Below are 12,486 nucleotides of genomic sequence, written 5' to 3' on the forward strand. Positions count from 1 at the left end.
AAAATGAATAGGCACACCAATATCATCACAATCATTATTCTCATCACACATGTCGGCCTAAGAATTAGAAATTTGATCACCAAGAGTAGTGCTACCACTAATAGAGTCAAGTGTTTTACCATATGCAAGCTCAATAGTGTTACCACACGGATTTTCCTCTTCCCACACTATCTCCACATCATCATCACTCTCCTCTTGTACTTGCTCGGCCAATGTCTTGGAGTTTATAGCCACTTGTGTTTCCAAGTTTCTTAGTGAGGCATGACTATCTTGTCTCAAATTAGAGACATCTTGCCTTATGGTGGCGAATTCTTGCCTTAAGTCTTGTTTCCATTCTTGTCTTAATTCATTCTTCATATTGACCATGTCATGCCTAAGCTCAACAAACATCCTTACAATCTTGTCCTCAAAACTTTCCTTAGGAGTTTCATCCCTTAGTGGTGGCCTTCTTGGTTGATATTGTGATCTATAATCCTCAGCATCTTCATAACGATAGGGGTTAGAAGGTTGAACATTGTATTCTTCTTGTGAAGATCCATATGTCCTTGAGTAGGGTAGTTCATAGTCCTCATAATCTCTATAACCATAGGGGTTAGAAACTTGAGCATTATAGCCTCCTCTTGGTTGCCTATATCCTCCTTGGTCCTCATAGTAATCCTCTTGTTGATATCTTGCTTGAGAATACATCATAGAGGATCAACCTATCAACACAAAGACAAGAGAGTGTTTTGCAACTAGAAGTAGTTGCAAGTGAGAGTAGTAGCAAATGAATTGACAAAAAGATTAAAACGTAAACAAAGTAAATTGCAAAAATAGAAAATAAATGGGGGGGGGGGGGTTAGGCTCTCTAACTTGAACACTTGCTCATGTTAATCCAAAGACACTTACTACTCAAAAACCGATGCCATCCCCGGCAACGACGCCATTTGATGAGTGTAGTTTTCGCGGTGGATGGAAAGAAATAAGTGTTAAAACGGGAAGAAGTTCCCGAGTGTCGGTCTCAAGGATGGCAAGGAGGGAATTCGAGCGGTATGGGGATTAAGCACAAGAGTGTTTAGTGTTTGAAAGCTAGCCCAAACATAGTAAGAAATGCGCATGAAACATCATGAAAATAAGGAACAAACAATGGAAACAATCAATTGGAAAGGAGGATTTGGATCTTGCAACTCATATAGGTATCCTTGATTTTCTAAGATATTAGGCTAGCAACACTTAGATTATGAAAATGAGGCAAGACAACTATGCCAACACCACTCTCGTGGTCATTGGCCTATCATCTAGTCCATAGTCCCATTCTCATGGCAACTAGGCTAGGTGAGGCAAATTATCGAACACATGGTGTGCTATTTGCCTTCCATTCCCCCTTTTCTCAAAGGTGGGAAGGAAACGTGCTAGGCTAGGCTAAGGAGTAACCTTACTCTCGTAAGTGAGACTCCTTCTCCAAACACCTCTCATATAGGTTGATCACCCCTACACAAGAGTCAAAGTGGATCACCACTCACACAATCAAACTCATAATCAAAGCAATTGCAACACCTAATTGATCTATTCAAAGCTCAAGAATATCCATACAAAATTGCTCAATCCAAATCCACAAAGATCTATCTAATCATACTTGGAAATGAAATAGCAAAATGCAAAAGTAATGACAAGAAATTAAAATGAAGACTTAGCTAGGGATTTGAACTTTGAACTTGATCTTGAACTTGAATGTTGATCACAATCTTGCAATGGAATTCTTCTCTAATTCTAATCTAAACCTAAGAATTGCAATGTGGAGTGAATTGGGAGAGTTCTCTCTAGGCTAATCCTAGAGAGAGAAAGTCTAGGGTGTGAAATGGTGGATGAATTGAGAGATCCCCTTTCTTTTCCGCCAAAATATCTTAAATAGGGAGTAAAATCGCCAGGTGGACGCCAGGGTAGACGCGCGCGTCCACTGCACGTCCATGGCCCTCTGCTGCACAGACTTCAAACTTCAGAGAGCAAAAAATTGGACGCAGGGGTGGACGCGCGGTGGACGTGCGTCCACTGCGCGTCCACAGTGCGTCCATGGTCTATTTTGCACTCCAACTTCGACTCGTGAATCCTTCTCCGAAATATTTCCATTTTCTGCCTTTTTGCACATCTTTTTCCTACAAAAACGATTAGCAAAGTGTGGAACGGGGTCCGATGATACATCAAGCATTCTAACGCAATTCAAGACCAAATCAATCACAAAAGCAACGAATTGTGCACTAAACGATCCGATAATGACCTTATAAAGATGACATCTTTTGCACTTATCAGTAGGTCAGCCAGTCAGTCTACCGTAGGGTGACCGGGCAGTCCAAGGTTGAGTGGTATTCAAAGTAGCAAGTGATTACAAGCGGGTTGCTAAAATAACGTAGGCTGTAATTATAGGGTACAATTTATGAGTTGGTTGCTACAAATGGTGTAGATTGCAAATGTAGGGTGCAAGTTATGAGCGGATTGCTATTACAGAGTGAAGATTACAAAGCAAGTAGTAATTGTTACAATGAGATGAAGATGAGAAGTGAGGGGGAGGCCCTCTTATTTAATTTATACTAAGTTGGTCTACGCATTTAATGCACCTGCTGCAAGTAGCTTGACGTGACGTCTTCTCATTGGTTTGGTCAGACAGTCGCTCCGCAGGCTACTCTTAAGTTGACTGGTCGAGGTTGCAGAGCCGCTATGCACGCAAGCTGTCAATCGCCGGATTCGCCACTCTGCAGGCGCAAGTTGGACTCCATTTCTTGCTGTGTAAGTTAGGTTTGCCTCTAAATTTTGGGATGTTCTCCTTAAGATTAATCACCTTATGATTAAGATATATGTGTTTTGAACTGTATTCACATATTAATTTGAGATCTGTTACAGAGTATCTTTTGTTGAAAAGTGTGTCACAATAAATTTTATTTTTTGAAGATAGTCACAATAAATTTTATATGCATGGTTTTTGTTTTGAATGATCTGCTCTAATATGAAGTTGAATGCACACTCCGTATTCTTCAAATCATGATGCAGTTGAATGCACATTGCAGATGATACAAAAATTGATGAAATCATATATATAGTTATACATTCTCAAGTTGAAGCCTTTGACATAATCTTATATACAAATACTATTGAATGTTATCTTGCATACTTTTCTACATACAATATAAAATTTATTAGAGATTGATTTAAATTTTGGGAAGTATACATTCATCAAGTCTAGAGTCTACATACATGAGCAGAACAAAAAGCTGCTCTGAAATGTCAATTTTGTGAGCATAATAAGCTGCATTAGGAAATTTCTGCCAAGGTTACTACAATGCCAATCTGTGAGGACTTTTTATTATATAGTTAACCTAATGTTAAAACAATTTAAATATGCAAAAGACAATACAAATAAACTACATCATTTACCTTCATAAACAAAATTACAGTAGTAACAAATAACAATTAATCCGTATTTAAAAACATGTTCTGACAATATGTCATGCAGAGGATCCAATTTAGCTCCAAAAAAACTACCTCAAATAGTCTCACAAAACACTGCAAAGCTCACAACATTCAAACCTACTTTACTTCTTACAGTAGGCCTTCTCTCTTTGCAATCCTAAAAGGTGAGTTGTCATTTCATTTTCCACATTAATCCATGATATAAGTTTTTATTTTTATTTGTTACTATGCTGGAAAACTGTTGAAAGTAACTTCCATTTGATCTGTGATTTTGTTGTTTGTCACGTTAAAATTTTTTCTCGTCTTGTAAATAGCAAGTATACCTTAAAGTGGATATTATATTGAACATAATTTCAATGCTAATAAATTGATAGTCAACCTTAAACGACTACATTCTTAGCCATCCTCTTTTGTTTTCCAAAATGGTTTAGCTTTATTATAGTAGATGATGTATTTAGATATGTGCAGTGAGACTTGTATCAATACATGAATCCTTTACTAAGGTCTTTATCTTCAATAGTTCTAATCACCTCGGACTCTTTAATATGAGCAATTCTGATTGAAGAAAATGCATGTTAACTAGTAAAAAGATAAATACAATATTTTGTCTCATAAATTATGAACTGTAGTTTATGTACTAGTGAAAAAGCTGGAAACAACATGAATTCTTATTAATGATGCCCTGTATTGAAGTTCAGAACTAAAGAACTTAAATGCATAAATATTACATACAAAACATATCTAGCGTGCATAATAACAATAATCCAGAAACTCTAACAATCTTCTAAGCCAAGAAGAGTTAACATACAGGGAAATAACCACTCCTAAGAAGAAAATGATATAAGCTACGATAAAAGCTACCCAGAAAACCAACATATCCATTTCATACCATTTTGTTTCAGTTGTTAATTGTGAGGTTTTTGGTAACTCACTTATCTGGCTGCAGTTATTAGGTAGTGGTGCACCGCAAAGATATGGATTCCCTTCATAGCTGCTCTGGTCAAAGGTTTCAAATTGTCCTTTCATTTTAGGAATTCTACCTGATAAGTTGTTGTGCGCAACAGAGAAAACAGCTAGAAAGTTAAGATCCTTCAATTCTGGTGGAACCTTTCCAGTTAGATTGTTGTAAGAAAGATCTAAACTCTCAATTTGTCTCAACCTTGAGAACGTTTTGGGAATAGAACCTTTGATTTGGTTATGGGACAAATTCAATACATGAATCCAGCTGAGATTTCCAAGTTCATATGGGATTTTACCTGTAAAGTTGTTGCATGACAGATCCAATCCCGACATTAAGTTGAGGATGCCACCTTTGTAGGAGTAGGAGATTTTCTTGGTAACAAAGTCAATTGTCACTTCTTCAATGACAGTACCATCCACTGTGTCTAGGTAGTAATCTTTAATCAAGAAGTTCCCATAGGTAGTGGAAAATAAGCTACAATGTTTAGTGAATGAAAAACCTCCGTAAAAATATTCATAGTCACTCGATTTTCCAAATGTAATATTGCTAATGCATCGAGGTATTTGGCCAGATAAATGGTTACTTGAAAGATCAATCAAGTTCAGCTTTTGTAACCTACACAACTGGTTTGGAAATGGACCACTCAACTGATTGCTACCCAATAGAAGAACCCTCAAGTTCTTTGCACCAACAACAGATGGAAGATTTCCAGATAATTCGTTCTCTCTAATATCCAATGTCAACAGATTTGATGAGGAGTTTAATAGAACTTCATGTATTGAACCACTGAATTTGTTTGATTGCATAAGTACATGAGAAGGTTGAATTGGGCAAGAGGGCAATGGTCCTGAAAGAAAGTTATGAGAGACATCAAGAAGGGCATGAATAGGAATTTCACATGGGAATTGACCATTGAAAGAGTTGTTTCGAATGATGAGGACATGCAGATCTGTCATGTTACTTATCCAGCTCTTTAGATCACCTGAAAATTGATTGTTGCTTGCATCTAAAAATTCCAATCCATAACTTCTGCTCATTGCATTTGAGATAGGTCCTGAAAATTTGTTGTCCTCCAAGCGCAAGGCACTCAATTTGGTCATGTTAAAATTGGATGAGAATATCTGCCCATGAAAGCTATTAGAAGATAGTATCAGTGTATCCAAATTTCTAAGGCATCCTGAAACCATTTCCTTAGCAATTTCCCCATTGAAGTGATTGCTAGACAAATCTAGGAATATCAAATCACTCATGTTGCAAAAGGAGGATGGAACATATCCTTCAAATAAGTTGTATGACAAATTTAGGTAATTTATCTGCCAAAGCATCCTTCCCTCATTTTCTTGAAGCTTTCCAAAAAGCAGATTGTGAGATGCATCAAATCGCAAGATACTTGTATTATGATGTAGCTGAAGATCAAAGTTCCCCTCGAGAGAGTTGTTTCTTAGGCTCAAAATTTGGAGGTCTGAGTTGTTCTTAATTACCCAATTAGGGTAGTCCCCTTGCAGGTTGTTGTGGGAGAGATCAAGTAGTTTCAGCATGCTTTGATACGCCAGAAATGTTGGAATCTTATGACTCCGCTGGTTAAGGTTAGAGTCTGATAATACCAAAACTTCTAATTGAAACTCGGGGGTCCAATTTGAATCTTCAGTTTCCACCTCTAAGTTACCCGCATTGAGTATTTCAACTACCTTGGCCTTCGAGTGATTGGCTAAGAAGCTTAATGAAAATTTTCCTTCAAAATTATTATTGCTAAGTCTAACATTTTCTAGGGATGTGAGGCTAGGGAAAATAAATGAAATCTCTCCCTCAAATAGGTTTGTAGAAAGGTCTAAGAGTCTAAGGGAAGTCAAGTTGCGGAAGCAAGGTGGAAACACTCCTTCTAAGTGATTAAGACTGAGATCCAACTCGTCAAGATTTTTTAGTTTACAAAATTCTGCAAATTGAATTCAGTTGCATAATTAAGATTCTTGAAGCCTAATGCTTGTAAAGAAATAGGTTGAAAAACATAGAATCCTTATATTTGATTTACCTTGATTGGGAAGAGTTCCATTGAGATGATTTTGTGCCAATGATAAGGCAACTAGAGCAGACAAGTTCCCAATAGCTGGAGGAATGCTCCCCTCAAAATAGTTGGCGCTCAAGTCTAAAACTTTTAAATTCTTGAGTGAAGTAAAATCTAGCAAAAGAGGAAAAAAAAAAAAAAAAAAGGGACAAAAGTTACCCCTGAACATAGATGTTACTTTGCTAACATTAGATAATCCTACCTTCAACTAGTATTGAGACTGCACCACTCAGTTGATTATTTCTTGGGATCCAGAAATTGATATTCTTTTTTTTTTTTCTTTTGAAATAAGAAATTAATATTCTTTAGATGTGTATAGTAGAGTTTATTGGCATGTAGAAAAACATTTTTGGTTATCTAGTGATAATTAAATATGGCCAATTATTTTTGAATGAGTCAAATAACACGCAAAAATTGCTTTTGTTGAGGGACATTGAGATTCAAAAACATAATCATTTTAAAGTACTCACGGGTGTATTGGATCAAGACTTTAAAATTTGAAGTTAAATCCAGTTTAATATTTTAAAAAAATATTTATAAGTTGGATAGTATTTGATTCCTACTTTTATAATAAATTGTTATCCACAAACATCATACACTCATTATTACCATAAGTTTGGTATCTGAGCAAACTGCAAACTTTTATAAAGGATTTATTATAGTTTTTACTTGCTCTAATACCAAACTAAAGGGTTTTAAAAATATCTAAAACTCAATTGGTATATAAAAGGCATAAATTTTTATAAATTCTTTCGTATTAAGACATTTATAGTATTTTTATCCCTCAAATATAAATAGTTAAAAAACATCTCCAAAGCATATACTTTTAAATTTTCTCACTGCTATCTTTGTAATAACAGAAAAACTTTTCCTTCAAGCTAGAGCTGTAAAAATGGTCTCTACTTGCCGAGTCAATCTCCCTAACCCTATATAGATATTATACGGTGGACCATGGTCCACAATGCATTGTGGACCATGGTCACAAAACGACGTCGTTTCAGTAAGTAAGAGAAACAGTTGTCGTAAGTCGTAACGGAGCTCTGTAACTGATACTACAGTTCATCTCAAAAGATACTGCCTCACATTTGTTTTTATATTATCGAATGAAACTGTAGTTATATTGAAATGTAACTGTAGTTGTGTTGAAATGTAACTGTAGTTGTGTTGAAATGTAACTGTAGTGTATATAAACTGATACTGAATAACAGTTTCATATTTTTGGGTGTATATTGTCCAAAGAAACTATAGTTATATCGCAATGATATTGTAGTTGTGTTGAAAGGAAACTGAATAACAATTTTACATATTTGAGTGCATAATGTCGAATAAAACTGCAATTATATCCAGAAAGAACTGCAGTTGCATGTGTTGAAAGGAAGTTGTAGTTGTGTTGAAAGAGAATTGTAGTTGTGTTGAAAGGGAACTGCAGTTATATCGAAATGATATTGTAGTTGTATTGAAATGAAACTGCAGTATATTATAAAAGAAACTGTTGTTGTGTTAAACGTAAACTGAATAACAATTTCACATATTTGAGTGTATAATATCGAATGAAATTGCAGTTATATAGAAAAGGAGTTGCAGCTATGTTGAAAAGGAACTGCAGTTTTGTTGAAGTAACTGCAGTTGTGTTGAAAGGGAACTGCAGTTGCGCGAAACGGAGCCGTTTCAACCATTTGTTTTCATTAATCAAAACGGTCGTTTTGATGCGCGGTCGACAATGGATTGTGGACTGCGGTCCATAGTAAAATTTGCGATATAGGTAGGGTTGGGTTTCAATTCTAGAGGCCCGCCTCGTTTGGCCCGCTGGCCAAAAGGAGCTGGACTCAGTCATTATATGGTAGACCATGATCCACATTGCATTGTGGACCATGGTCCAAAACGCCGCCATTTCATTAAGTAAAGAAACGACTGCCGTCACTTCTTAACGGAGCTTCCTAAATGAAACTATAGTTCATCTCAAAAGATATTGTCTCACATTTGTTTTTATACTATCAAATGAAACTGTAGTTATATCAAAATGAAACTGTAGTGTATATAAAATGAAACTGGATGACAGTTTCACATATTTGAGTGTATATTGTCCAATGAAATTGTAGTTATATCAAAATGATAATGTAGTTTATGTTGAAAGGAAACTGCAGTGTATTATAACAGAAACTGTAGTTATGTTGAAAGGAAACTGAATAACAGTTTCACATATTTGAGTATATAATGTCGAATGAAACTATAGTTATATTGAAAAGAAACTGTAGTTGTGTTGAAAGCGAACTGCAGTGTATATAAAAGGAAACTGAATATGTTATACACACAGAGTTAACAGAGCGGAACGAAACTGTTTCAGCTGTTTGTTTTCATTAATCAAAGGACATTGTTTTGATGCATGGACCACAATCCATTGTTGATCGCGGTCCATAGTAAAATTTGCAGAGATGGACTAGCTTGCCTATATTTTTATTATAAATAAATAAACAAACAAATAAATAAACACACACACACACATTGGTTCAAATGCGGACATGGCTTCCCGTGCAGCCGTGCGGATTGCACCATTAGGTATGCATCACACCATATTGCATTTATGAACACTAGCTAATGGTGCATGACCGCACGGCCACACCTCGGTCATCCATCAGAGTTCATCAATGGTGAATTTTAGTAAAAACAAATAAGGGGTCAATTTTATAATTATTGAAAATTTTTAAGAATATGGTTCATTTTATAATTATTGCAAACTTGAAATTTAGTAATGGTAAGATCCAAATATTTGATTTCTCAAGATGGTGGGTATAGATGTGTCCACACTTTTTTTATAGGGAGAGATGTTTTCACTTGAACCCTCCTTTATGTATATAGGGGCAAGATAAAATAAGAACAGAATCCTCTTATAAAAAGTGAGAATTGATCTCAGTCGTTCATTAGCGTTAATTAATGGTTGAAGATTTTTAGTAATATAAAATAAGGGGTCAATTTTAAAATTATTAAAAACTTTTAAGAGTGGATTCATTTTATAATTATTGCAAACATGAAAGTTTAGTAGTAATGAGATCCTAATAACCTTTAATTTCTCAAGATGGAGGGTGTAGATGTGTCTGCACCTTTTACAGAAAGAGGTGTTCTCACTTGAACCCTCCCCTATAAGGGCAGGATCAAATGAGAAAAGAATCCTCATGTAAAAAGACGGATCTTAGGTGTCTAACAAGATTCATCTATGGTTGAGGATTTAAGTATTACATTTTATAATTATTACAAATTTTAAAAAGTGCGGTTGATTTTAAAATTATTGCAAACTTGCAAGTTTAGGAATTATTGCCTTTGATTTCTCAAGATAGAGAGTACATGTTGATGTGTCTATATGTTTTGATTGGACTTGAACCCTCCCTACCTACATACACACACAGGGCACTGTAAGGAGAGGAATGGAAATTAATCACAACCGTCCATCTATCCAAATCTAACGGATCATATGTAATTTTAAAAAAATGCGGTAACATTTTTGTAAATAACTTGAACTTTTGTGCTAACATGTGTCAAAAGTGAAAGTAATTGGTGCAAGTGTGCAAGTAAAATCACTTAAAAGTTTAGCTATTTTCACTTAATAGTGAAAGTAATTTCCTTTTTACATTTGTGCATCTAATGATAACCTTATGTGAACGTAATATTGTTGCTTGGTGTATAATATATTGTTACACTTGAAATATATTTTATTCGCACTTAGGTGCACCCTATTAAGCTGTTACTTGCACTTTTAATACAATTTACCCTCATATTAAAGTTTGAATTATTTACTGAAAAAGTCAGGGTGTTTTTTTAGAGAAAAAAAGTATTTCAAATTTAATTCATTAGATCTGGACAAATAGACTATTGCTATGGTTTCTCATTCCTCTCTTGGGCACATAATTGACTTAATAGGCTTTCAAGATCTATTAAAACTGTGTGGTGAAAAAGAAAATGTAAACTCTTGCTAATCATGTCTCCAATTGAGATATTCTTGTAAATTAGTATCCGTTTAATGATGCATAAATTAAAGCTTTGTGGTGTATTCGATCTTGTTGAATAAGCATACCTTGTGCTTTGAGGAAGCCATTGAGTTGGTTGCTCTTAAGATCCAACGTTTCCAAATTTGTCAAATTAGATAACTCTGTTCAATGCGTAAATTAAAGTGTCGTAAGAGATTTACATAGCTAGGTAGACAGGTAGTGTTCCTTGAATATGCATACCTCGCAAAAAAACATTGCTAGATATATTATTGAAGCTAAGATTCAACGATCTGAGTGTCGTAAGAGCACCAAAAGACCTCAAGATGTTGTTTCTTCCAAACCCATTTTCTGCAAGGTTCAAAGCCTCCAACCTCTCCAAATGGTTCAGTTCCTCAAAATCTGTTGAAAAAATTTTATATATATAACGTACTTGGGTGGATCTGAAATATTTATGGAAAAGGAAATCACAGATCAGAGATGAAGGCCGGTACGGTGATCGAGCTTACCCTGGTTAGGAAGGCAACTATTAAAATGATTTCGAGATAACTGTAAGTTTACCAGTTCCTCAAAAGGACCAAACAGGGACACATCGAGACTAGGTTGTTTTTGGCCGCCGAGGTAAACAAGATTGTCTAGTGTGAGCTCTGTTACTCGACCTGTGGTGGGATTGCAACTTACCCGCTCCCAAGTGCAACAATTGGTATCATTTCCATCGTCAAGCCATGCCGGCAGAGTATAACCTGTTGTATCATTGTTAACTTTAATGAAAAATGTTTTGATGTAAAGCAAAGCCATCTTTTCCTCTTTCACACAACATTCATGACCACCCCATTGTAAAGCAATTAACAAACACCAAAAAACACACACAATTAGTAGGCTCCTCATTGGAATATTATATTTGATCGAGCACTATATGTATTTTCAGTAATGTGATACAAGCTAAGCTTACACCCAACAGGCTGCTAATATATAGTATAAGATATGGCCAAAGAGAACACCATAGTTATATTCTTTGGGATAAACATTTGACGAATTCATTGTTGTATTTAATTTTCTTACCTAAATGATGCTGATTGAAAACTCAGCAGCCTGCTTGACTTGAATAATGCACATGGGAATCCCAATTGGTAATCAAATACTTGGTAATGGTAATGGTTTGGTGTAAGTATTTTGCATGTTTGGTAGTAGGGTGGAATTGGAATGATTACGATCTTTGGTTGTGTATGACCCTATAATTAGAATAAATGTTTTAAAAATGCAAAAACAAAAAATAAGACAACTGATCCTAATATAATGACATCTAAAGAATCAATATGAACAAAAATAATCAAAAACAAAAATATAAAAATACTAATTCAAACTTAAAAATTAGATTACCAATATTATGATGCAATGATACCCTTTTTAATTAGGGAATTAAAATTTTAATTGAAGGGGTAATCAAAACCTATAGTTATATTTTAAAAAGTTGTCAACCAAATACTAACTATGATTTTGATTTACATTCCTAATGTGTAAATCCATGAACCAAACACACCCTTAGTAAAACTTCTGTCTCTTTTTCATGCTGTAGTTTTCTTTAACAATATAAATAAATAAATAAATAAATAAATAAATATATATATATATATATATATATATATATATATATATATATATATATATATATGTGGTCATAATCAGGTGTGACCGCCCCTTAACGTGCTGTCAGTGCGGCCGCACCACTATGTACACAAATATACACCACTCAATGTTAGAAAATGTACCACACAAATATGCATCATTAAGTACACATCACCAAAAAACACACCACTAGGTATACAAATATACACCACACAGTGTTAGCAAATGCACCATTAGGGGCAGGGGAGTTATGTGATGCATTATTTTGGGTGTGTGGTGTGTTTTTTTGGTGTTTTTGTGTATATTCATTGTGGTGCATTTTCTAACATTGAGTGGTGCATTTTCTAATATTGAGTGGTGCAAACCGCACCGACCGCACCGGAAGGCGCGACCACGTTTGAACAGATTTCTATATATAT

The 12,486-nt window shown here is 35.1% G+C and overlaps 1 protein-coding gene across 1 annotated transcript; it reads right to left on the bottom strand.

Annotated features, from left to right (window-relative positions):
* Positions 1-4,087: 4,087 nt before the first annotated feature.
* On the bottom strand, positions 4,088-11,350 carry LOC116009994 (receptor-like protein 14). Its single transcript, XM_031249232.1, has 5 exons — positions 10,951-11,350; positions 10,685-10,843; positions 10,531-10,605; positions 6,432-6,578; positions 4,088-6,335 (listed from the first exon to the last, which is right to left on the bottom strand). The coding sequence occupies exons 1-5, from the start codon at positions 11,327-11,329 to the stop codon at positions 4,183-4,185; spliced, it is 2,913 nt and encodes a 970-aa protein (XP_031105092.1). The 5' UTR covers positions 11,330-11,350; the 3' UTR covers positions 4,088-4,182.
* Positions 11,351-12,486: the final 1,136 nt, after the last annotated feature.

This window comes from Ipomoea triloba, chromosome 2 (assembly GCF_003576645.1).
Source record: "Ipomoea triloba cultivar NCNSP0323 chromosome 2, ASM357664v1".
Classification (NCBI taxonomy): domain Eukaryota; kingdom Viridiplantae; phylum Streptophyta; class Magnoliopsida; order Solanales; family Convolvulaceae; genus Ipomoea; species Ipomoea triloba.